This window comes from Vipera berus (assembly GCF_964194415.1).
Source record: "Vipera berus genome assembly, chromosome: 7".
NCBI lineage: Eukaryota > Metazoa > Chordata > Lepidosauria > Squamata > Viperidae > Vipera > Vipera berus.
The window spans coordinates 54,335,928-54,363,755 of NC_138209.1; the positions used below are offsets into that span (position 1 = coordinate 54,335,928).

The 27,828-nt window shown below is 42.4% G+C and overlaps 1 protein-coding gene across 1 annotated transcript in view; it reads left to right on the forward strand.

The window, feature by feature from the left end:
- The window catches only part of SH3RF1 (SH3 domain containing ring finger 1), a 151,475-nt gene that overhangs the window by 93,741 nt on the left and 29,906 nt on the right, over window positions 1-27,828 (forward strand). Inside the window, exons 7-10 of the mRNA XM_081332628.1 lie at window positions 17,235-17,392; window positions 20,619-20,789; window positions 20,914-21,173; window positions 22,594-22,949. Coding sequence (XP_081188754.1) covers window positions 17,235-17,392; window positions 20,619-20,789; window positions 20,914-21,173; window positions 22,594-22,949 — 945 coding nt within the window. The remainder of the gene's footprint in view (window positions 1-17,234; window positions 17,393-20,618; window positions 20,790-20,913; window positions 21,174-22,593; window positions 22,950-27,828) is intronic.

A 27,828-nucleotide genomic window follows, 5' to 3' on the forward strand; every position in this document is an offset into this window, starting at 1 on the left:
CTTTTTCCCATATTGGCCAGCGTTGTTCTGTTTCTGTGAGTTTTCTGGATGTGTATGCGCATGGTTGCAATGTCCCCCCATCATTTTCTTGTAATAGTACGTCTCCTACCGCTACATCACTCGCATCTGCCTGTATTACAAAAGGTTTGTCGGGATCTGGGTGTTTTAGGACAGGTTCAGCAGAAAAAAGTCTCTTTAGCCTCTCAAATGCTGCTTGACATTCCATTGACCATTTCAGAGGCTGGCTGGGTTTCACGGGTGACCCCCCCCTTCGTTTTCAATAAATTTGTGAGGGGCATGGCTATTTGGCCAAATGCGGGGATGAATTGGCGGTAGAAGTTTGCAAACCCCAGGAAACTTTGCAATTGCTTCCGTGTGCGGGGGGGTGCCCACTCTAGTACTGCCCTGACCTTCTCAGGGTCCATTTCGATGCCCTCTGGAGATATGCGATATCCCAGGTAGTCGATTTTTTCCTGATGGAATTCACACTTCGATAATTTAGCATATAAGTGGGCAGCTCGCAACTTCTTCAGGACTGCTCTGACTAGTTTGATATGTTCCTCTTTGGTTTCTGTGAAGATAAGGATGTCATCGAGGTAAACCAGGACCCCCTTATATAGGTGCTCTCTCAGCACGTCATTAATTAATTGCATAAAGACTGCGGGGGCCCCTTGCAGTCCGAATGGCAATACTTTGAATTGATAGCACCCCATTGGGCAGTTGAATGCAGTCTTCCATTCGTCTCCTTCCTTAATCCTAATACGGTAGTATGCTTCCCTCAGGTCTAGTTTGGTAAAAATCTTTCCTTTCGATAGGTGGGATAACATATCCTTCATTAGGGGAAGGGGGTACAGATTACATTCACTAATTGTGTTCAAATTTCTATAGTCCACAACCAAACGAAAGGACCCATCCTTCTTCTCCCTGAACAGAACCGGGGCGGCCACTTTGGGTTTGGCAGGCTCAATAAATCCTCTTTCTAAGTTTTTCTTTATGAATCTCTCCATTTCTGCCATTTCCCTTGGGCTCATGGCATACATCCTGGGTTTTGGGAGTTTTGCCCCAGGTTTGAATTCTATGGTGCAGTCTGTGGGGCGGTGGGGGGGAAGCTCATCTGCTCTTTCCTCACTGAAAACCTCAGCCAGGTCCCTGTATTCCTCCGGTATCTCTGGTAATCCCTTCTCTTTCCCCACTGCTGCTGTCTCCTCCCTCTGGGTTGGGGGGGTGCTTTTGGAGTCTAAGTTCTTCTGCCCCCCCTTTGGGAAATTGAGTTCTGCTGTCCTCCAGTTTATCCCGGGGTTCCATTTCTTCAGCCATTCCAGTCCTAGGATCATTGGGCATTCCATGCCTGGGGCCACTATAAACGTTATGTCCTCCTCATGGGGCCCCAGTGATAGGTGGATTGGTAAAGTGGCTAGGGTGGCTGGTCCTCCCCCTGCTATTGTCCCATCTAATTGACTAAAAGAGATTGGTTGTTTTAGCCTCCTCACTGGGATGCTCAATCTCTCCACCAGCGTTGGGCTGATAAGGCAGCGGATGCACCCAGAGTCTATCAGAGCTTTTATTTTGGCTGCTTCAGGCATAGGGGAAGCTAATATAGTCACTGTCTTAAGTATGGCTGGAAGGGGTCCACTTACCAATGGTTCTCCCTCTGAGCTGTCTTCCGAGTTGTCCACCGTCCCTGCGGTGCAGGCCGGAGTCCAGTCCCAGTTCCTGGCAGGAATTGTGGACTCTACAGCCTCTGTCCCCTTCATGGAAGATTCTTTTGTGTTGCCTTGGGGCTTCCCCGGATTCTTGGAGGATGATGCCTCTGGTTTTCGTGGGGGGGCTTTTGAACGACATTCTGCAGCACGGTGGCCCTCTCTCCCGCAGTTGAAGCAACTTGTTGATTTTTTGGCTGTGGCTGGTGGTTTTTCCCCCTCGCGTGTTTGCTCGGGTGGCAGGCGGCCCCATGGTTTTCCTCTGCGGTGTCTCTTCAGTAGGTCTATTTCCACTTCCTCCGCCAGGATGTACCAGTCATCGAGGTGGGGTGGGTCTCCTTGAGGCAGGCAAGCATCATACAGGTCGTAGTTCAGACCGTCTTTGAAGTGGCTAAGGAGGATGTCTTCTGGCCAGTTCAGCTTGCTGGCAATGGCTCGGAATTCTTGGGTATAATCAGCCACTGCTCGCCTGCCCTGCCTCACCGTTTTGATTCTCTCCCGGGCCTTACGGTCAGCCAAAGGATCCTCGAACCGTCGCCTCAAAGATGACATGAATCGGTTGAAGTCGTTGAGTTCTGGGGCGTTGGAGTCATGCAAGTTCACCACCCAGTCTGCAGCCGTCCCGTCCAGGGCAGATTGCACAATTCGGATGCGTGTTTTGTCACTGGGGATGTCTCGTCCGTACTCTTCCATGTAGCTGAGGACTTGGGTTAGGAAAAATCCCAGTCGTGATGGCTCCCCCTTGAATTTGCCTTCCAGGGGCGGGAGTCTTTGGCTGGAGCGTTGTCTGCGCCGTGGCCGGTATCGCTCCTCATCCTGGTCCCCATCTGTGGTTCTGGGGGGGTGGGTACTGCTGAGGCAGCAATTCCTGTTCCATTGGATGCCCCCGGGGTTTCAGGTGTTGGATCCCCTCCGTTACCTTTCCAGTTGCGTCCCCAGGCGCTGCCTCGGTTGCGATTTTCAGCTCTCTACTCCCTCAGTGAACTCAGGGTTGCTTTCATCAGATCAATGGCCTTTTCCAGGATCCGCTCCTCCTCGCTGGCGTGCAGGGAACTCTCCATCTCTTGCCTCCATTCCGGTTGGTGGTTACTACGCCTCAGGGTCGTTTCTCCCGAAGCCTTTTCCCACTCACTTTTCCTTCCAACGCCCATCGACCACCGGGGTTTTCGGTCGTACTGCTCCACCGCTTCTTCCCCGGGGGAATATGCTGCTTCAGCTTCCCATTGTCTCTGGGATTCCATTTGGGGGGAAGACTCCCCCTCCATGGGGCTTCCCTCCTCTCTTGCTTCGTCGCCAGACATTGTATTTGTTGCAAAGTCCCCCGGTAAGGTTTTCCCTTCCAGGCTGACTCTTAAAGCAGATTCCGTCTACTGTCAGGACCCACCTCAATCCACATCTTAGGAAATAAGAACTCTTGGATGCCAGTTTAGTCCAAAAGGAAAATGTTTACTAGGATGGAATCGATTGTGGGAATGCAAGACGGAATCTGACAAAAGTTACATTTCAATCCTATATAAACCATTCCCATTTCAGCCCCTCCCCTCATCCATTTGGTCAGGCTGTCGTCAGTTGCTAGGTGTCAGGTCCTTCCATGGGAAAGGGAACTCTCCTTGGTTTTATGGTTATTGCTTTCCTTTTCAGTTGTAAATGAAGATACAATCCAGACCTGTCTGTCCCCCTCCCTTCCCCAGTTAAGACATCCCCTGTTGTTTGAAAATCGCTTTAGTAACCATCCTCTCCCCCCCCCTCGGAGAGATGGCAGAATCCTCAGAAATAGCACATTGTTCTACCTATACAATTATGAAATGTGATATAAATGGATTCTGACAATTAGTTTATGCTTGATCAAGAAGTCCATGGCTTTTTCTATAGAATTCAGTCTGAATCTTTGCTCTTGATAAGTAAATATAACTCCTTCAAGTTTATCCCAGTGGAAGGGAATTTTTCTCTTCTTCAGGATATCAATAAGGAAGGAATAAGCTTTCCATTTTCTCAAAAATGACAGGAATTTCCTTCAAAACAATTATATCCACATTTTCCATTCTCAGTTTAGATTTGAAGTGGCAATCCAAAACACGATCTCTTGTAGTTCTTACAAAATGGACTAAGATGTCCCTTCGTGATTTTCTTGTAGTAGCAAATCTGGAATTTACTCTATAAATTTTGCCTATTTGAAAGTCCAGGGTGTTTTCTTCCCAATTAATTAACCAGACTAAAGCTTTAATCATCCTTGCTCTAATATCCTCTCCAGACTGTTCAGGAATGCTCGAAATCTTAATTGGAGTTGTTTAAGCTGTAATTCTATGAGTGCCTTCTCATTCAAATCAGCTTGGTACAAGACCTCTTTCTTATCCAATTTAGGCTCCATAAGATCCACTCTATCCTTCAACTGTTTAATATCTCTAATCAAGTGTTGTTTCTCTTCATGAAGTTTCTTTGAAAGTATATCAAGTTTTGATTCATGCTTGGTTCCCATTGCGTGAATTAATTCATGTGATTTAGCTATATATTAATCCAAAAAAGATCTTAAAGATTCTGCATCTCCTGATGTTCTTCTCCCATTCTTCTCCACTGTCCAATTGGCCATTTGTAAAATATAGTGTAAATTTTAATCCAATAGATTAATATATAAAATTATGTAACTGGGGAGTTAATAAGAATTGGTAATACTACAGTCTTTTGGGTGCCTCATATGGTCAAACAACATCATTGCAATATAAATTAAGAAGAAAAAGTCTGTGCCTCTTTAACAGCCCACACGGCTAATCCAATCAGAAACAAGTAAAATAATAAACTATTTCTTCTCCTCCTCACAACAGTATCAAAACACCATTTAGACAGCCTTTGTTTTGAAAGCAAAGAAGTTCAGCAGAGTCAGTTAAGGATGATAAAATCTAGAAGATTTAAGTCCAGAAGTTTCAAAAGTAGTTTCCACAGTACTTTCCAGCTTCTTTATTTTGGCTTGGACACATCAACTCCTCCCCTCTTCACCATCTTAAAGTCACGAACCTTCAGAAATGATGACATTTCAACAAAAAGCAAAAAGTGAGCTGTAGCCAGAGGCAGCCTCTCTTAAAGCAAAAGGTAAAATACAAAAAGCTAATGTCTAAGACACAGAGGTAGACTTTATTGTCCATTTTTAAACGGCTAGTTCTTCCATGGTGAACTTGCATTTTGGTTGCCCCATCCCAGCCAGAGACTCACCCAATTCTTTCTTTCTTTCTTTCTTTCTTTCTTTCTTTCTTTCTTTCTTTCTTTCTTTCTTTCTTTCTTTCTTTCTTTCTTTCTTTCTTTCTTTCTTTCTTTCTTTCTTTCTTTCTTTCTTTCTCTTTCTTTCTTTCTTTCTTTCCTTCCTTCCTTCCTTCCTTCCTTCCTTCCTTCCTTCCTTCTTCCTCTTCCTCTTCCTCTTCCTCTATGAGAGTGTCCAGCCATCCAGGGGAGCATGAGGGTTAATTTCCAGAAGTTTCCCTTCCCCAGGGAAGTTTTTTCTGACTTAGAAAACAGCTCTAAATACAAATCCATGGAGAATCAATAAGAGACCAGAAAAGGAATGCTACTAGTAAGCCACCATATCTGCTGTAAGTCAGGAAGGAATTTTTAGATTTACATTTGAATGTATGAATGTAAAAATTGGAACACTGTGCAATCTATTGATTCTAGCAGTTTAAATACAGATAGTCTTTGACTTACAACAGTTCATTCAGTGACCATTCAAAGTTACAATGGCACTGAAACAAGTGGTTTATGACTGCTTTTCACCCTTGTGACTGTTGCAGCATCCCTGTGGTTACATGATCAAAATTCAGACATTTGGCAACTGACTCAAATTTATGAGATGATGTGGTCATCTTTTGCCACTTTCTGACAAGCAAAGGGGAAGGCAGATTTACTTAACAACCCTGTTACTAACTTAACATCTGCAGTGATTCATTTAACAACTGTGGCAAGAAAGGTCATAAACTGTGGTAAAATTCACTTAACTGTATTTGCTTAGCAACAGAAATTTTGGGCTCAATTGTGATCGTAAGTTGAGGACTACCTCTAACTATATCCTGTGTACAATAAAACAGGAATATATTTCCTCCCAATCATTTTTAAAAAATATCTCAAAAAATAATAATACATAAAGCATGATATAATAAAATAGACAATATCAGAAAGGCTGTACTATCAGTCTTAAATATAACATGAGTGAAGGATGCTCAGCTATTCCATTCTGAAAGAATGGGCATGTTTGGTCAAATCCAGTTGCAAAAGACAGTGTTGAAGATAATAGCAGAGCCAAAATACTTTTCACCTTTTAGATTAATGCTAGCATTTCCAACTAGCCCTGGAAATCTATTGGTGGCCAGTGAAGCAAATAAAGCATCAGTGTTATGCTGCTAAATATCTTCATCCCTGTTAGGCGATAACCTGCTGAATTTTATATAAACTGTACTTTTCAAGCCATCTTCAAAAATAGCTCCATGTAGAATGTGTTACAATAGTCTGTTTGTTTGTTTTATATGCCACCCCGCTCATTAATAAGGTGACTCTGGGTAGCATATAAGGATACAAGTTACTGTGGTAACAACATTGACTTCACTGTCATCAACCATCATCTACTGCTTGAACAGGAGCTGGGAATCCAAGATAACTCCTAAATAATAGACCTGCTCCTTCAGGGAGACGGCGACCCTGTCCAGAATTAACCTTGGAATTGGAGTAAAGGTGGCTGTCCTGCTATGAACAACACGTCCATCGGGCTAGAATTCATTTAAACCTTTTTTATGTCATCTAATAATTCATCTGTTTCTAATGGCAAATAAGGACATCCACAATATTTCCTGCTTTGAGTGATAATATATATTACTATCACTGGAACATTAATGATATTCATTTCAAACTGAATAACTTCCTCCAGTAGTTTTATAAAGATGTACAATATTCTTCAGTGTCCCTCCTCAGTAATCACTGATGAGAATTGCCTGTTTCAGAACTACTGTGAAGTGGTGCTTCCAATTATCATAGTTGGCCCAGAAGGATACCATCATACCGTGTTTCCCTGAAATTAAGACCTACCCCCAAAATAAGCCCTAGTTAAGATCCACCCACTCTGTCCCAAGTTGCTGCTAGAATGGGGCAGGAACATGTGCATTGCACTGCTGCCGCCACAATGAGGTGAGGTGGGTGAGGGGATAGGGCTTCCCAAAGTGCCCCACATCCTCTTGCTTCAGGACCCCGCTAGCCAGGCCATTCCTCACTTGGCAACTTTCCCTTTCACTCCCCTCCTGAGCCAGACTGCCATGCTATGGAGGATGGACAGGGTAGGCTCAGTCACCTTACCCAGTCCCCCTTCGCTGTTTCGGAGCCAGGGTGGAGTGATAGTGAAAGACTCTGCCTTTGTGCACCGCTGGAGGGACTTTCTTCGCACTTTGACCTGCAGATTACCTGCCTGGCGGCAGCCACAAACTCCTTCACCAGCTCTCCTGTGGTTTGCACAGTGACCTACTGGTGCAAGCCTCCCCTGCCATCTCCCTCCACCAGCCCTCTGTCACTGCCACAAGAGAGAACAGAGAACGGGGAGGGGGTAGCTCCACGCAGTGATCCAGAGCACAGAAGAGCACTTTCTTGCTGCCCTGTATCACTCTGCATTTACCTTCTCCATTCTAGAAATGGCAGCCCCATTTTCTGCCGCTTTTCCTTCCAGCACTGTGTTCCTCCTTTGTATGGAAGGATGCTGAGCTCTGGGAAAACTACATCAGCTGGAGGTGAGCAAGGAAGGCCAAGCTTCCCTTCCCTGATGGTTCTGCAAAGCCCTTGACGTTTTGCATGTAGGAGCAGATCCGCTTCTCGAAAGGTTGGCCTCAGCACCTGACAAATGCAGTACTTTAGAGAACTTCAAGGCATTGTTTACCTTAAAGAATCTTTTAATAGGGTAGCATAGCTTCGGCACGTACATGTTGGAAACCAAGATCTGAATTCTCCTCCCATAAACACATCGTATCAAAGCATAATTCCCTCCCTTAATTAAATGTCATAAATCACATTCTCCAATTAGTTTAAAATGCAAACTTTCCCTCTTTTCATCAACCCACCAATTCTTCTCTTATTACAAACAGTCTTGAGATACATTCTCCCTACTCCCCCCCCCAGCGTCCACTAATTCTAACTCTAAGAGTAACATATAGGTTAAAGAAAAAGGCTACATCTCCCTATGTTGTTAAGCAAGAACATCCGGTGTTAGCAGCATTGACACTTTGCTTTTCTGCCTTAAAATCCAGAGCAGACACATTTTCCTCCTGATCAGCTAAGGATATGTAGATACTGGTATGATTTTTCTAAGAAGCTGAGTGTACCGGTATGTCTGAGTCCAGCCCAGGCCAGCCCTGTGGGAAGTGGATCTGCTCCTCCACGCAAAACCTCAAGGGCTCCATGCAAAACCTCTCTGCAGAGCTGGAGAGCTTGGTGCACCACTGCCCAGCTCCTCTCTTTTCCGAAAGCATTTCTTCACTAACCTGCTTTCCAGCTCTGTCATGTTTCTCCACTGCTGCAGGGAAACAAAAGAAGTTTGTGGGACTATGATAAAAAAAAGTTCAGTCAGACCTTCCAACTTTGCAAGATATTTTTTTTCACAAGAATTTGGAAGGTCTGCTTGAACTTTTTTTACCGGTAGTCCCACAAATTTCTTTTGTTTCCCTGCAGCGGCAGAGAAATGTGACAGACCTGGAAAGCAGTTTAGTGAAGAAATGCTTTTGGGAAGAGAGAGGAACTGGGCGGTGGTTCTTCTTACAGCAGAAAGTGCAGGGGCTGTAATCATAAAAGCTTGCAGGAGAGATGAGAGCTATGGGTGTTGCTGCTCAGAAACCGAAATGAGGCATCTGCTTGGAAGTATGACTTTGGGGAGGGGGGCCGTCATGGGAGGGAGGAAGGGAGGGAGATACCCCGCAGAAACACACCTTTGAAAATCAGGAGCAGCAGCAGAATTGCATGAATGTTCATCCGGAGCTTTTTTTTCAGTCTTTTGCTGAATGGGGAGGATCCGCATTCTGCATCAAGTAAACTTTAAAGAAAGTTAAACATTTGGCAGTGAAAATCCAGCAGCAATGTACTTTACATGGGGCTAACCTTGAAAACCATCCAAACATTACAGATAGTCCAGAACAGAGCAGTATTCTGAGTTTGCCATATTATATCGTGTGCTGACCCACTCACTCACATACACACAAAGTGTGGTTTTAGAGAGTTTATTATTGTTCCCCAGCAATTCCCTTCACCCAGCCTCAGAACTGTCCCAAATAAATCCAGGCCAAGGTTAATCCACCAAGCAATGGCCAGTAGTCCATAAAACAAATGGAAAATTGCTCCAACAAATAAGTCCACCAACCAGATTTAACTCCACCAGGCCAAACTGAAATACACCCATATTCAGTGTCTCCAAAGTCAAGATGGAAGTACAAAGTATAAATATATTTCTGATGCAGCCCATCAAGATGGGTAGGGTTTTCTCCCAAGTAATCTGGCAGGTCGCTGCTCCTGTCTTTTTTTTTTTACCCTGTGTGCTCTTGGATCTACCACAGAAGGCAGCTCCTCCTCCTCCTCTTCACTGACCATTTGCCCCACAAACTGTTTTCAGCCAAAGCCTCCTGTAAATCTCTTTTGGCTCACCATGCTGAGTAATTAATCCAGTCCCTGACATGCCAGGAATGAGCTCATCCTCCCTTGAGCCAGCCTCTGAGGAAGAGTCAGAAGACTTGTCCAAAGGAGACATCACACTATCCCCCTCTGGCATGTCCTGTCTTCCCAGAGCCCTCCAGGCCAGGTTTCTGTGGATACCGACAGTGGAATGAATAAACCAATCGAGGGGATTGTATAGCATCAGCATCTTCCCACATGTCCTCAGGGCCATAGCCCTTCCAGTCCACTAAGTATTGTAGATGTCCCAGTGAATATGGGAATCCATAATGCACACCACTTCATATTCTGGCTCTCCCTGCATTGACACCGGCTCCCACGGAGAATCCAGTGGTTGGTGAGAGCTGGCTGGCACAGCAGGCACAAGCAAGGATGGGTGGAATACCAGGTGGATGTGGATTCAGGCAGGCAGGGTCAGACAGTACGCCACTGGATCGATAATCATTTCCACTGGGAACAGGCCCAGTCAAGTTTGCGGGATGGTCTTATCATAGGTAGGTGCCGTGTGGAGAACCAGACACAGTCACTGACCACCAAGGGAAGCACATCTCACCGGTGTCGATCTGCAAACTTTTTATAGTCCTCCTTGGCCTACTCCAATTATTCCTGCAAAACTCTGTGCATGGTGGTGAGTTCTTGCAGGAAATCCATGGCCGCAGGCATGGGAATCCGCCGTGGTCAGTAGGAACAAACGCGGATGAAACCCATAGGTCACCAAGAACAGAGACAAGCATGTTGAAGCATGCTGGGCATTGTTGTACGCAAACTCCGCCAGCACCAGCAGATCCCTCACGTTGTCCTGTTGAAAATTCATGTAGCAATGTAAATGCTGTTCCAGCATGGCATCCATTCATTCCATGCTTCCGTCTGTCTGTGGATGATGAGAGGACGAGAGACACACCTGCACCTGGAGAAGTTCCAAGTGCACCTGCCAAAACCAGGCCATGAACTGGGTGCTTCGGTCTGATACTATGCACTCAGCCAGAAAATGTGACACACAAACAGCCACACCATCTCCTGCATTGTAGGCAACCCCACACATGGCACGAAATGGGCCAACAGCATGAGCATGTCCACCAACACCATCATGGCTCCCTGCGATTTTGGGAGGTCTGTGATAAAGTTCATGGATACACTTCTCTAAGGCCTCTCCGGTGTGGGCAATGGCTGCAACAGACGCAGTGGGGGTCCTGATGTATTTTTGGCTTACCAGCACTCCAGGCACGATATGACATAGGCCTGCACATCGTGGCGAATCTGTGGCCATCAGATGCAAAGTCTTGAACATGCCAAAATACCCTGCTGCAGAGTTATCATGACACTGGCTCAAGATCAGGCTTCGGAAGGGTGCCTCCAGCACATATATCCTTCCCTGAAACTTTAACAAGTCCTGCGAGTGCAACCAAGGGCCCGATGGACCTTTGACTGAGTCTAACTCTACTTTTCTGGCCTGGGCAAATGAGTTTTGATGCTGCACCAGTCTGATCTGCTTCTTCAGATTGATGGGCTCTTGGATCTCCACCAAGCTTCCCACTGGGGTCACTTACTGGAGCGGCACCTTATCCTCACCCTTGCATACTCCAGTTTGTGCAACAAGGCACTCTGGTTCTGGCCTCCTAGACTATAAGTTACTCGAAAATCAAAGTGGGTGAAGAGGAGAGACCATCGGATCTGCCGCTGGTTGAGCTTCCTGGCCTTTTGCAGGTTCTCCAGATGGAAGTATGGATGGACCATTGGAATCTGGAGCACCTGCAAAAGGCCAGGAAGCTCAACCAGCTTCTAAGTGGTGCCGCCACACCTCAAACGCCAGCAACTCCATATCTCAGATCATGTAGTTTCACTCAGGGTTGAGCTTGCACGAGTAGTAAGTGCAAGGAAGAGTTGCTTTGAGTTCAAGGGGACCTGTAGCAACACCATCTCCACCCTGATGTCCAATGCATCTGTCTCCACCACGAACAGTCACAACGGATCAGGATGGTGAAGAATGGGGTTTGTAGAAAAAACCTTCAGAAACTCGAAGTCATACTGTTTGACGAGCCCCCACGTGAACCACACCCCTTACCACAGCAACTGAGTCAAAAGAGTGGTCATCGCAGCGAACCAGGAAATAAATGTCCGATAATAATTCGCAAACTCAGCGTGGAGGCTGCCAAGACTGCAGGACCTTGATCTTTTCTGGGTCCATGGCGATGCCCTCAGGTGAAATCTGGTAGCTCAAAAAGACAATGGTGGTTTGTGGGAACTGGCATTTCTCGTGCTTCATGAACAGATGTTTCTCTCACAAGCACATCTGCAGAGGCTCAGTAGATGTGGCTACAGGACCTGACCAAAGTGGTTGGCCGTCAGTGGTTTCCACCAAAATAAGTAGGATTACCTCATGCTGCAGCAGCTTCCACTTCATGGCAAAAGCGGTGTCCATGAAGTTCGCGGTTGCCTGAGTCCACCATGGTGTGTGTGAGAACTTCCTCACTTCTGGTCATAGTCAATATCACGGCCACTACCAAGTGTCGGGTCGGTATAATCCTTGGCATTAACACCTGGCCTGCTCTGGCGAGCCATTTAGGTCAGGCGGGGGAAGTTTCCTGCCTTCGCCAGAGTTTTCTTTGTGAGAGATGTAGCAGCTAAGTGACCAGGGCCTCTGCAGTACAGGCACAAGCCTTCTCTGTGCCTCCAATTCTTTTCTGCCTCTGTGAGGCACATATGGGCCCCTTCCACTTGCATGGGTTCCTCAGTGGGTTGAGGGTCCTCGTGAAACCCTCTGGGTTTTGGGGCAGCTGCCCCATGTCACCATGCATTGCTCCTCATTAACCATCTATGCACAAGTACAGGTGCATTAAGGCTTGCAGGGTACCAGGGCAGTCTGTCCAGGCCAACTCATCCAAAATCTCAGAGGACAAGCCCTCCTGGAATTGGTCCATTAGGGCCTCTTCATTCCTTCTCAAATCTTGACTGATTAGCTGGAAGTCAGAGATGTATTCACCTACCGGGCGATGCCCCTATTTCAATTCCCACAGCTGCGGGTTAGCTGTTTGCACTTTGACAGGGTCTTTGAACATGACCTTCATTTAGAGGCAAAAATCTAGCGCAGTCATCCAACAACTGACTGGGCTGCGTGAGAAGTGGGGTCGCCCACCGGGCTGCTGGTCCTGTCAAGAGACTAATGATGAACACCCACTTTCTCCCCGTCAGTTTGAAAATCATCTGGTCTCAGGCTCATGAACAACTGACATTGTCCAAAAAAGCTGGGAATTGGGCAGAGTTCCCATCAAATTAATCAGGGATAGCAACTGGGCACTTAGAGCGGGGTCTTTAAGGTCCGGGGGGCTGCAGTTGTGCCAACTCATTGGAAAGGAGAGTTACTTGCTGGACGAGCTGGGCGTTGTCAGCTTGTAGTTGCTCCATAACATCCAAAAAACAAGGCTTTTCTTCTGGGGAAAATGGGACTGGGGACAAATTGTGCTGACCCACTCACTCACATATGCACAAACTGTGGTTTTGGAGAGTTTTTTTTACTGTTCCCCAGCAATTCCCTTCACCCAGTCTCAGAACTGTCCCAAATAAATCCAGACCAAGGTTAATCCACCAAGCAATGACCAATAGTCCATAAAACAAATGGAAAGTATCCATTTGTATCCAAAGGTTAGAGTCTCCAAGGCACAAAGTCAAGATGGAAGTACAAGAAATACACAGCCATAAACCAAACACATTCCCAGCACCATCTCTCTCTGCTTGCTGTGATAAATAGCTTTCCGGTGCAGCCCATCTAGATGGGTGGGGTTCGAGTAATCTGGCAGATCTCCGCTGCTCCTGTCTCTTTTTTTGCCCTGCGTTCTCTCAGATCTACCACAGAAAGCAGCTCCTCCTCCTCCTCCTCTTCACTGACTATTTGCCCCTGCAACTGTCTTCAGCCAAAGCTTCCTGTAAATCTCTTTTGGCTAGCCATTCTAAGTCATTAATTAGCCCAGTCCCTGATGTGCCAGGAATGAGCTCATCCTCCCTCAAGCCAGCCTCCGAAGAAGAGTCAGAGGAGTTGTCCAAGGGAGACATCACACCTTGTTGTATGAGCTGCACTAATTCCCAAGTGCAATTCAAGTCATTGGTTATCATCTCGAAAGCCCTACTTTACCTACAGGACTACTTTTCCCCAAGGGCATCTGCCTGTCCCACCAGAGCAGATAGTGTGGGCATGCTCCAGATCCCTCCCCATAACATTCCTGTCATGTGGTTGTTGGAAGTGTCACTTCTCCATTGTAGTCCTGCTTTGTAGAACATCTTCCCCTCAGAGATCTGACAAGCCCTCTCCTTCATGAGAACATTAGACATCGTTCTTCCTCCAAGTATCAGGGTAGGGTGAGATCTGAAAAAGATAAGAATATAATGATATTCTCATCTTATAATGAATATAATGATAATATAATTGCACCTGGGAAATATAGCAATGGCATCAATTTTTTCTAGTTTGGGCTGTATTGTTTCTTTTGTTTTTTTTATTGCAGTATATTTTTTTACTTTTCAATTGTAAGCTGCCCAACATTTGCTTTAAGATGGGCAACTACATACAAATGTTTTAAATAAATAAAATTCTGTTTTGCTGCTGGTATTGTTACCGTATACTCTCAAATGCGGATATACCATCTGTTTAATCACATTCACTCTTTGTTTTCTGTCACTATCACTCTTAAGTATTGAGTTCCTAAGTCAGCTAAAGAACTGCTCAAATTCTGCAGCAGATCAGACCTGCACATTCATCTATCACCAAATCTAACCATTATATATGACATAGCATTAGCAACAATATTTATAGCCAAAGGATTCAGCAATCTAGCCACCTGAATTCAGGAAATAGCCAGATTGGCCAGAACAGGAAGATAGTACTGATTTTCAATTCTCTTTTTCCTGTAATGGTCTGCCCAATGCCTCCCACTGCAATTTCTTCAGCTTGCAGTTGTGGATGTGTGCTCCTCAACATCCCAACTGCATTGGGTGTCTCTACCCCATTTCCCCAATTGATCAGCTATTGACCAGCTATTCACACTATATATTCCAGTGGGATAACAATACATTCACCCATTCAGATCTCCCCCATTAGGGCCCTATTGAATGGGGTCTTTTCCTGTATTTTCACTGGTTGAACACTATTTCTCAGTTCCTGCCTTTCATCATAGCTCTTCCCTTTCAATTATGCAATGATATGTTTATCATATTTTTTCTATTTGATTTCAAGTGCCAACCATACTACCTTGAGACTGCAGTGTGATTGACCTGGCTGGGAGTATTTCTCACATGCCACTCAGCTTCTGACTGGCCTCATGGATTTTTAAGTACTCTCTTCTTATAGAAATTAAGAGATATGACATTGGCATAAATATTCAAGCATCTTTACCTAGGCAAAGGAGGTTGAAGCATTCTTTAAGCCCTGGGAAACAAGACAATATTCACAAACTAAGGCTTGCGACCAAAGTCAAAAATAACAAAAAAAGCTTCTTTCAACATATAAGAAACAAGAAAAAAGTTAAGGAAATGATTGGTCCATTAGTGGGGGAAAGTGGCAAGAAGGTGACAAGCAACAGGGAGAAAGCAGAACTATTTAACTTGTTTTTTGCATCTGTCTTTACACAAAGGGAAAAAACAGTCCAACCTACCAAAACCAGTGCCATAAAAAACAGAATAGAAACGCAAGTTAAGATAGGCAAGAAAATGGTAAGTGAGCACCTGTCCAGTCTAGATGAGTTCAAATCACCAGGACCAGATGGATTACACCCCAAGGTTCTCAAGGAACTGGCAGATGTGATCTCAGAACCACTGAACTATATTTTTCAAAGATCCTGGAGCACTGGGGAACTACCAGAGGACTGGAAGAGAGCTGATGTAGTTCCCATCTTCAAAAAAGAGAAAAAAAATAGATCCAGGAAACTACAGACCTATCAGCCTGACCTCAATACCTGGGAAGAATCTGGAAAAGATAATCAAACAACAAATCAGCGAACACCTTGATGCGAACAAAGTTATCACTAAAAGCCAACATGGGTTTGTCAAAAACAGATCGTGCCAGACAAACCTTATTGCATTCTTTGACCAAGTGACAAAACTAGTGGACCAGAGGAATGCTGTAGATATAATTTACTTGGATTTCAGTAAGGCATTTGATAAAGTAGATAACAACCTACTACTTGATAAGATAGAAAAATGTGGGTTAGATAGCATCACCACCAGATGGATTCGTAGCTGGCTGACAGGCCGTACTCAGCGTGTGGTCCTCAATGGAACTGCATCTACATGGAAGGAAGTGTGTAGTGGGGTGCCCCAGGGCTCTGTTCTGGGCCCAGTGCTCTTCAACATCTTCATCAACGATTTGGATGAAGGGATAGATGGGGAACTCATCAAATTTGCAGATGACACCAAGCTGGCAGGAATAGCCAATACTCCAGAAGATAGGCTTAAGATACAGGAGGATCTGGACAGACTCGAACACTGGGCTCTATCTAACAAAATGAAATTCAGTGGTGAAAAAAGTAAGGTTCTACATTTAGGAAAGAAACACCAAATGCACAGGTACAGTATAGGTGATACTTTGTTCAGTAGTAGCAACTGTGAGAGGGATCTCGGAGTCCTAGTGGACAATCACTTAAATATGAGCCAGCAGTGTGCTGCAGCTGCCAAAAAAGCCAACACAGTGCTAGGCTGCATTAACAGAGGGATAGAATCAAGATCACGTGAAGTACTAATGCCACTTTACAATGCTGGTAAGGCCACACCTGGAATACTGCATCCAGTTTTGGTCACCACAATGTAAAAAAGATGTCGAGACTCTAGAAAGACTACAGAGAAGAGGAACAAAGATGATTGGGGGACTGGAGGCTAAAACATATAGGGAACGGTTGCTGGAATTGGGTATGTGTAGTTTAATGAAGAGAAGGGTGAGGGATGACATGATAGCAGTGTTCCAATATCTCAGGGGCTGCCACAAAGAAGAGGGAGCCAAGCTATTCTCCAAAGCACCTGAAAGCAGGACAAGAAGCAATGGATGGAAACTAGTCAAGGAGAGAAGCAACCTAGAACTAAGGAGAAATTTCCTGACAGAACAATTAATCAGTGGAACAACCTGCCTCCAGAAGTGGTGAATGCTCCAACACTGGAAGTTTTTAAGAAGAGACTGGACAGCCAATTGTCTGAAATGGTATAGGGTTTCCTGCCTTAGCAGGGGGTTGGACTAGATGACCTCCAAGGTCCCTTCCAAATTATTATTATTATTATTATTATTATTATTGTTGTTGTTGTTGTTGTTGTTGTTGTTGTTGTTGTTATTATTATTATTATTATTATTATTATTATTATTATTATTATTATTAATGTCTATGTAAGGCAAACATCTCCCTAATTCATAGAACCATAAGAAAGAGAAGGAAGTGCAGCACAATCACAAGTTCAAGTTTATGTTGTTATAGCCTATCTCAATTAGGTATTGTTTTGGTCTTTTGTGGAATTGTTTTCCTGATCAGCTTCATGTGATTTTTAGCTTGTTATCTCCTGAGGCTGGCATTCGACAGGTTCAACTGGAGCAGCCTCTTCAGAATCATCTTCATAATCTGAGTCCTGGATCTGAGCAATGACAGTTTTTATATTTAAGGGTCATACTAGCCTTTTGAATTTGTTCATTTGTCTCAAAGTAACATACATGTTGTTCTTGGAGTAAAACAGTGTAACTCTTTGTCCAAGTATGATCTGTCAAGATGTGGCAAAATAAGGTTATTGTTGGGTGCAGGTGAGTTCTGGAGTATACATGTTGTGCATGGCAGTGAATATTGTATCTGAATATTGATGCTAAAATGTAATTTCACTTTTACAATATTTTATTTTTAGAGTATTAATCCACCTCTCCCACCACCACCGCCACCTGTTTTATCTGCTACAATAATTGCCCCTAATTCTATGTGCCTGCCTTTGGGGTCAGCTCAGAAGTCAACATCTGCATTGACCGAGCAAATATTACATTTGAGACCACAGACAAGACCAAGTGTGTAAGTAAAACTAAAACGTATTGGCAATTAATGGAAAGGATGATTAAAAATGCCAAAATAATGAGTTGAAGAGTTTTTTATAACAATTTTGAAATTGTTTGACCTCATTTGGTGCCTTTAATTAGGAAAAAGGCACTTGTTTGTTTTTGGTATATTGCAATTTTTATTACATTCTCAGACATTACTGATAACATTTATGTTTCCTTCACTTTAAGTTAAATTGGTGATTTCATGAATATCTCAGTATACTTTTCTTAATAAAAATATGGGAGTGGTTTCCCATTATTTTCCCCCAATTCCTAGACATATTTTGTTGTGACCTCTTTCTAAGCACTAATCAGCTCCAACTTTTTAAATGTTTAAGATTGGCTTTTTAAGTTCAGGCAAGGTCACTTAAGTGCTCCTATCTAATCAGTCAACAACAGTTTCCCATAGTTTTGTAAATTGTATTCTGTAAAAAGAGAAGAGTTAAAGAAATCTATCTACTATTGTGAAATATAGTATTATACGCAACAGCAGTTTACTGGTTAGGATTAGAAATGATACTAAACATTTCGGCATATTCTTAGTAAACTTATATAAAATTTCAATGAAGTGCGGATTTTTTAATGTAATAAATTTTGGTTTGGTTACCAAACCCAAAATTTGCAAATTATTCTACATGCATTCTTGCCCATGCATTAATAAATAGTTTTGTTTAAGACCATTCATACATAAGTGCCTCTCTTTAAAAAACCCAAAAAAGTAGTTTGATGGGTCCTGAAATAAAGACAGCACTTCTTTTTGCTTGCAACTTAGTTAACCAGCAGGAAGTAGCTGCTCAGGCAAGTTTTGAGATATGCAATTACAAAAAGGTATAACAGTTGTTACTGACTGTCACTAGTTATTGGACATTTGAAATACGTAATAAAATCTTGGGAAGTGCCTTGGGAGGTGATAAGCAGTTTTGGACAGAATATTTTAGATATTTCTTTTTTTTATTAAATAGTTTTACAAAAACAAAATTTTACAATATATCCCCAAATCCCTCCCACCCCAAACCCGCCCACTTCCCCCCCCCACTTCCCAGAGCTAAATACAGGATTATAGTTACAATAATCATATTCTAAATAAAAATTATGCATAATATACAATTAACCAAATTCATAATGTGCTTTAACTCCCCTTTAACATAACTACAAAGAAAGTACCAATAACAATATCCCACTAAAATCTACTCATAAGCTAAATGGAACTTTTTAGTCCCATATTTGTTCTGAATATAATTTATCCATCTCCTCCAAACTGAAATATATCTTTCCTGTGAATGATCTTTCAAATAAGCAGAAATCTTAGACATTTCTGCAAGATTCGAAACTTTAAACACCCATTCTTCTATAGTGGGCAAACTATCCTTCTTCCAATATTGTCCCACCAGTAACCGTGCTGCTGTTATCGTGTTCAACATCAAAGAATATTTTAGATATTTCTTGTTGATTATAGTAATTTATGTGATTGAAATATCTCTGACTATGCAGAAGAGCAACTTTTCATGCTGAATAAATCAACACATTTCATTTTGAAGCAAAAATGGTTGTATAAAATATGCAAATTGCAACATTTGAAATTAAAATACTGTATTTTTCGGACCATAAGACGCACCTGACCATAAGACACACCCAGTTTTTAGAGCAGGAAAACAAGAAAAAACATTTTCTGAACCAAATAGTACTGGTATACTAAAACAGGGCTTTTCAACCTTTTCATCCATTGTACCACTTTTAGGACAAGGCAATGTCCGAGTACCACCAGTCACCCAGCAAGGTGTCAAAAACTTGACCCCCCCAAAAAAGGAAAAAAATGATAAAGTACAGGTAGTCCTCGACTTACGATTCACTTAGTGACTGTTCAAAGTTACGATGGCACTGAAAAAAGTGACTTATTACCATTTTTCACACTTATGACTGTTGCAGCATCCCCAGAGTCATGTGATTTACATTTGGATGCTTGGCAATCGATTCATATTTATGATGGTCACATTGTTCCAGGGTCATGTGATCACCTTTTGCAACCTTCTGACAAGCAAAGATTCACTTAACAATCATGTTACTAATTTAATTTCTCTCTCTCCTTCTCTTTCTCTCCCTCTCTCCCCCTCCCTTTCTTTCTCTCTCCTCTCTCTCCCTCTTTCTCTCTCTCCCTTTCTCTCCCTCTCCTTCTTTCTCTCCCTATTTTTCTCTTTCCCTCTATTTCTCCCTCTGTCTCTCTCTCCATTTCCCTCCCTTTCTTTTTCCTCTCTCTCCCTCTTTCTCTCCCTCTCTATTTTTCTCTTTCCCTATATTTCTCCCTCTTTCTCTCTCTCCATTTCCCTCCCTTTCTTTTTCCTCTCTCCCTCTTTCTCTCCCTCTCTATTTTTCTCTTTCCCTATATTTCTCCCTCTTTCTCTCTCTCCATTTCCCTCCCTCTTTCTTTCTCCTTCTCTCTCTTTCCCTTTCTTTCTCTCCCTCTCCCTCTTTCTCTCTCTCCCTCTATTTCTCTCCCTTACTTTCTCCTTCTCTCTCTCTCCCTCTTTCTCCCTCCCTATTTCTTTCTCCTTCTCTCTCTCTCTCTCTCTCTCTCCCTCTCTCTCTCTCTCTCTCTCCCTCCCTCTCCCATTGTCCCTTCCTTCTTTCCTTCCCTCCCTCTTTGTTCTTCCCTCTCCGCGTTAGAGCAGTACCTGCAGAGGCGGCCCTGCGGCCCGGCTTTCATCTTGCAGAAAGCAAGCTGAAACGGAGCGAGGGAGATTGCCAGGAACGTGAATCGGTCGATCTCACGCTCCTGCAATCTCCCTCGCTCGGTTTCAACTTCCCTTGCTACAAGAGAAAGCAGGCTGAAACGGAGCGAGGGAGATTGCAGCAGCGCAAAATCGCGTTCCTGGCAATCTCCCTCGCTCCATTTCAGCCTGCTTTCTCTTGTAGCAAGGGAAGCTGAAAGCGAGCGAAGGAGATTGCAGGAGTGCGAGATCGGCGTTTCTCAGCACGTGCCAATTCGTGCTCCTGGCAATCTCCCTTGCTTTCCACTTGCAGAGGTTGGGGCTGGCCATACGGATCACCTTCAGACCATAAGACGCACCCTCGTTTTCCCCACACAAACTTTTTTTTTGGGAAAAGTGCGTCTTATGGTCCGAAAAATATGGTAAATACATAAACAGGTATTTTGACATTCTGTTCCTGATCCTGCAGTTCATTAAGAATGATTCCTTTTCCAGGTATATTGCTATTTATCCATACACTCCTAGAAAAGAAGATGAACTGGAATTGAGAAAAGGTGAAATGTTTTTGGTGTTTGAGCGTTGTCAGGATGGCTGGTTTAAAGGAACTTCCATGCATACCAGCAAAATTGGTGTATTCCCTGGAAATTATGTGGCACCAGTTACAAGGTATGATGTTCAATAAGTTATTCTTTAACAAATTTCAGAAATTACATGTTTTGAAAATTTATATATAATGGGACTGAATAATCTATTTAACAAGAGGTGCATAATGTTTACATTATTTTTATAGACCAATGACAAGTGCCTCCCAAGCAAAAATACCTGTATCTACTGCTGGTCAGACAGGGCGAGTAGTGACCATGGTCAGTGCTTCCACTGCTGGAGGAACAGTGCAAAACCTTCAGGGAAATGGTGTGACAGTGACTTCTGATACAATACCAACAGCTGTAGTCTCTGCTGCACACATACAGAAGAGTCCACAATCCAAGATCATCATGCATATGTCCAGCCAAATGACGATGAATCAAGCTCGCAATGCAGTTAGAACAGGTAAAATAGTTTGTTTCTTGACATAGGCAATATGCATATGAAGAATGCCTTGCAGCTTATTAAATCTTAAAATTTATATAGGTAGAAGGGGGCAGCAAATATAGTGTATAGGTAGTCCATTTGAAGTTACAATCACACTAAAAAAAGTGACTTATGACCATTTTTCACACTTATGACCGTTGTAGCATCTCCAAGGTCATGTGATTTACATTCAGATGTTTGACAAATGATTCACATTTATGGCAGTTGCAGTGCCATATGATCCTTTTTTGTGAATTTCTTACAAGCAAAGTCAATTGGGAAATCAGATTCACTTACTGTGTTTCCCCCCAAATAAGATCCAACTAAAAAAGGGGTGACATGATAGCAGTGTTCCAATATCTCAGGGGCTGCCACAAAGAAGAGGGAGCCAAGCTATTCTCCAAAGCACCTGAAAGCAGGACAAGAAGCAATGGATGGAAACTAGTCAAGGAGAGAAGCAACCTAGAACTAAGGAGAAACTTCCTGACAGTTAGAACAATTAATCAGTGGAACAACCTGCCTCCAGAAGTGGTGAATGCTCCAACACTGGAAGTTTTTAAGAAGAGACTGGACAGCCATTTGTCTGAAATGGTATAGGGTTTCCTGCCTTAGCCGGGGGTTGGACTAGATGACCTCCAAGGTCCCTTCCAACTTCTTCTTCTTCTTCTTCTTCTTCTTCTTCTTCTTCTTCTTCTTCTTCTTCTTCTTCTTCTTCTTCTTCTTATTATTATTATTATTATTATTATTATTATTATTATTATTATTATTATTATTATTATTATTATTATTATTATTATTATTATTATTATATAAGCCCTAACATGATTTTTAAGGACACTCATAATATAAGCCTCACCCCCCCCCCAAATAAGCCCCAGTTCAGATCATCAGCCAGACAGATGCATTTAGTACCTTATTTCCCCCAAAATAAGACCTAACTGGTAAGTAAGCCCTAATCTGTCTTTTGGAGCAAAAATTAATATAAGACCCAGTCTTATTTTCGGGAAAATACGGGTAACAACCATATTACTAATTTAACAACTGCAGTGATTCACTTAACAAATGTGGCAAGAAAAGTTGCAAAATGGGGCAAAACCTACTTAACAAATTTCTCACTTAACAATATGAATTTTGGACTCAGTTGTGTCGTACGTTGAGGACTACCTGTATCTAGTATTTGTGGAGATAATGTACAGATTCACTTGGTGACCTTGCTTGGTTATATTTTAAGGGTAACATTGTTTTTTTCCAAATATATTGTATGTTGTCTTAGAAGAGTGGAATATAAATATATGATTAATATAATGTAGTAGGTTTTTAGGTGGTCTATGGTATACATGTCACAATCTGAAAATATATTCTTTTTAATTATCTGAACTATTTCCCCTTGTCATTGCAGTTGCAATTCATAGCCAAGAAAGACCGACAGCCACTGTAACACCAATTCAGACTCAAAATTCAGCATGCCTTATTCCTGCTGCTGTAATTATTCCACAGCATTCTGTTACCTCCCAGCAGCTACAACCTCAATTTTCAAATGCTGCTGCTTATATCACAGCTGTAAATATCAACCAAGCAAATGTCCCATTGGCTTGCACAACTTCTTCATTAAACTCTCCTAGCACTTCTGTACCAGTAGATGGAGATTCCAGTGGAAAAATTGTGACTGTTCATACAGGAGCTCCAACTTCCCCAGAGAATACATTGACTGCTGGAGGTACTTCTGCTATGAGTAAAACTGAGAGAGATGGAAAGGTAGGCATAATATTTTTGTTCTTTATGATCTCTGTGTTGACCTTGAAACCTCAAACAGGTCTAAATTTAGTTAATGTGTGAACGGGAAACCATGAGAAGTTACCTCATGGTAATTCTTCCATATTTTTACCATGGACATCTACGAGTCAAGCTCAGTGCAGGTACTGTTTATGTCCTCTGCAGAATCCTTCAATCTTCTCACAGGAGAGTTCATTACTTCTCTATTAATCTTAGATAGAAAAAGTAATTGCTATTATTTTCAACTATTTTTGATTAGGTGTAATATTACCATTTGAAACCATGTTTTTGGTATAGCATAGTGGCAGATTCAACATTTATTATTACTAAACCTATATAATAATCAGATGTCTGTTCCCTAATCAGTTGTGATTTCTAAATTTGATAAAATATAATATGTTAAATTTTGTAATAATCAGAGAAACATATAGATCACAGTGGCTTGTTTTAATATTCACATTTTATTTTCAAAGTATTGCAGATTGATCATGATTGGAATATATATTGCAGGGTTTTGTGGTTGACCACAAGTTGTAAACAAAGAAGATATTGCATGCTTTAATATTATTCTCCATTTCTGTATGCAATATATGTCTTAACAGATAGCATTTTTGTTCCATAAATATGGAAAATTTTTGTTCCATAAAAATAAAATGTGAATATTAAATATTTTTGTTCCATAAATGCCACTAATTTTGTTGTGTGTTTTAAACATTATAGATCTTCTATATGTATGATAAATGCATTAGCAATGCTTTTTCAATAATAAAGTGACACTCAAATATAAAATCTGTTGAGAAAATCAGAAAAGTCCAAGATAATGTTTTTAATAATTTCACTGAAGTTTAAAAATAGAAAGAAAAACTAATACAAACTAAGAAAAATACCCAAAAAAGAAAAGAATGTAGAGAAAAATATGTAAAAGGAAAAATGTATAAATAAATGACCTCTCTTCATCAAGAAATGTACAAACAATTTTAGTAACTTGTTACTTTCTCTAACATTTCAATCTAAGAAAATTTCTTCATCATATATCTCGTATATAATAATAATAATAATAATAATAATAATAATAATAATAATAATAATAATAATAATAATAATAATAATAATAATAATAATAATTTTATTTGTATACTGCCCTTCTCCCGAAGGACTCAGGGCGGTGAACAGGGCAAACATATAAAAATACAAAGATACAAAAGTTAAAAAAGAATTAAACACAATGCCCAAGCTAAAACAATAAATAGATATATTAAAAACAACAATAAAATCCCAACCCATCCCCCATCAGGCCAGGCCGGCTTGTTTAAACAAGTGAGTCTTCAGATCACGTCGGAAGGAGTGAAGGTCGGGCGCCATCCAGAGCTCAACCGGCAACCGATTCCATAAATCCGGGGCGCCCACAGAGAAGGACCTCCCCCTGGGGGCCACCAGACGATATTCTCTGACCGGTGGCACCCTGAGGAGGCCCTCTCTGTGGGAACGCACAGGGTGGAGGGAAGTTGATGCCGGCAACAGGTGATCCCTGAGGTACTCCGGACCCATGCCATGTAGGGCCTTGAAAACCATTACCAGTACCTTGAATCACACTCGGAAGACAACTGGGAGCCAATGCAGCTCACGGAGCAGAGGTGTAACATGGGAGTATCGGGAGACTCCCAACACAACTCTCGCGGCTGCATTCTGTACCAGTTGGAGCCTCCGAGTGGTCCTCAAGGGCAGCCCCATGTAGAGAGCGTTGCAGTAGTCTAAACGAGAGGTCACGAGCGCATGAGTGACCGTACGCAGGGCATCCCGGTCTAGATAGGGCCGCAACTGGCGCACCAGGCGAACCTGGGCAAAGGCCCCCCTAGTCACAGCCACTATGTGATCTTCCAAAGTAAGCCGTGAATCTAGGAGGACTCCCAAGTTGCGAGCCCTATCTACAGGGTGTAATAGCTCACCCCCCATAGAAAGAGATGGAATATTCTGAATATCCCGGGATGCCGGTATGTACAGCCACTCAGTCTTGTCGGGGTTGAGTTGAAGTCTGTTCCTCCCCATCCAGACCCGAACCGCTTCCAGGCAATGGGACATCACGTCGAGGGCATCACTGGGGTGGTTTGTGGTTGAAATAAAAAGCTGGGTATCATCAGCGTACTGATGATACCCAACTCCAAAACCACGGATGATCTCACCCAGCAGTTTCATATAGATGTTGAACAGGAGAGGTGAGAGGACTGACCCCTGAGGAACTCCACAAGCGAGAGGCCTCGAGGTCGACCTCTGCCCCCCTGCCAACACCGACTGCGAACGTCCCAGGAGATAGGAGGAGAACTACTGAAAAACTGTGCCTCCCACTCCCAATCCCCTGAGACGCCGCAGCAGGATACTATGGTCGATGGTATCGAACGCCGCTGAGAGGTCTAATAGGACTAGGACAGAGGAATATCCCCTGTCCCGGGCCCTCCAGAGATCATTCACCAGAGCGACCAATGCCGTCTCTGTGCTGTACCCGGGCCTGAAACCCGATTGGTACGGGTCTAGATAATCCGCTTCATCCAGGACCAGAGGGAGCTGATGCGCCACCACACTCTCAACAACCTTCGCAAGAAAGCGAAGGTTGGAGACTGGACGAAAGTTATTTAACACAGCTGGGTCCAAGGCAGGCTTCTTGAGGAGAGGTCTCACCACCGCCTCCTTCAAGACGGCGGGGAAACTGCCCTCACTCAAAGAGGCAGATATAACCGCCTGGAACCAGCCTCATGTCCCCTCCCGAGCCGCATAAACCAGCCAGGAAGGGCACGGGTCCAATAAACATGTGTTGGAGCTCAACCTCCCCATAATAGCAAATAATAAACTCATCATTCAATCTTAATCAGAAAAAAGCAACTAAAAGCTATCAAAAATAACTATATGTATTTTAATCTTAAACAAGTGAATCAAGTTCATATTCTTGTCATTTACTTTATACGGTAACATTTTGTCTAAAAATACAAAAAATAATAAACTTGTCATGTCTTAAATCTTTAAAGCTTCATCATTCAATCAGAAAAGATTCCATGAAAAGCTACCAGAAACAATAACATTGGAATTTAATCCAATCAAATAAGGTACCACAAATTAATTTCTTATCATGTTCTCTTCATCTTTCTTAGAAACTCCTTTGCAAATTTAATGCTTTCCTTCAATCTTAAAACTGTACCTTATCACTTTTCCTAAAAGTACAAATATGTATATATTCACATCTTTTCTATAAACAAACCTTTAAGACCTCATCATTCAGTCTTTGTGGTGGTCTCTCATGGAAAAAAAGACAGAGTCTTTCCTGCCTCGGGATGAGAGCCCAGAGCAATGTCCAAAGCTCCCTTTTATTCACAAGGAAATCACACTCATTGGATTGAGCTCGTGTATAACAAAAAAATCCTACTTTCCCATTGGCTCTGAACCTCCATGGTAGTCCCCAGGCTTGGTTATGTCAGCTGCATCTTAATAGCCAACAATTAGCTGATTCACCTTGTGCTGAACAGGTGGTTTATCATGGCTTGTTTCAGGAGACTGAAAAACAATTGTTTCAGCTGCGCTTCTGCAGCCTGCAATAATTTCCCTACATCTCCTTTTTTGTTTAACTGCTATACAGATCTTAAAGTTACTTCAACAGTTTGTAGGCGTATAACACCTCTTTCCAGGGTGGTCATAAACCATAAGTTTGGTAAGCATTGTATACAACAGCACAAACCAATCAGCAAACATATAACTCCAATTATGATGGGGACAATTTGTCGCACCCATCCAAAATCAGGTAGCCAAGACCATAACCAATCCCATGGATTTGTCACTGCAGAGCCAGTATAAACTAAAGAATTTTTCTTTAACCATCTTTTCCATAACATCAATTGTATGAGCAATATTAACATGAAAATCAGAAATATAAACACAACAGTGACTATGAATTAAAGCACACACCCCTCTTTTTGCGGCTAAAATAATATCTAAAGCCATGTGATTCCACAATACAACATCTCTAATGTCTGAAACTTTTTGTTCTAACAATTTAAAGTCTTGATAGCTACAATCCAATGATTCAAACATATGCAAATCTCTATAATTCATGGCAACTTCTGATGGTGGTATAAGTCCTCTTGCCATTTGCATTCCAATCCTTTAGCTAATTGGACTTTGATCAAAGTTCATGTTTCTTCTGTTTCTTAAACGACCAAATGGCAACTCATTCATTATGTAGATTGAAGGTGCAACACATATACATTATTTCTTCAGGCTCCTTGCTCCAGTTCTTTTTTTTTTTTCAATTGAACTGAACAGACATTGACTTCATTACACAATATACCCAAACAAATCCCAAATATTATACATATAAAATTAACAAACATTTCAATTTTAATTTCCTTCTCCACATCATTTCCAAGAGTTTTCTCCTTATGCGATACAGATTGTTCATTCTGAGGTGGAATTTCCTTTGGCATTTTGATTGTTATCCTTTGATTCTTTCGGAAATCCGGAATAGGATCGTATAACCCTTGATGCCATGGGTTCATGATATGGTCTTACACACCTGGCTGGAATCCAGACTGGACCTGTTGGAGCAAGCACAGCAGCATATCCTCGCCCCCATGTTAACAAAGGCACAGGACCATGCCAAATGGGATCAGGTGGAGTTCTATAGCAAACTTTAGCCTTTTGCACCTCTAACTGTTGACCAAAATGTCAGTCCACAGCAGTGGAGTCCAAAACTGAATCTAATTTTGAAATATTTAAATGATTTAAAGTAAATAAAGTTAAAGATAACCATTCCTGCAACACTGGTAAATTAGTCACATTTCCTCCTTTTTTGTTTTTATGTTTGTCAAGAGCCTCCTTT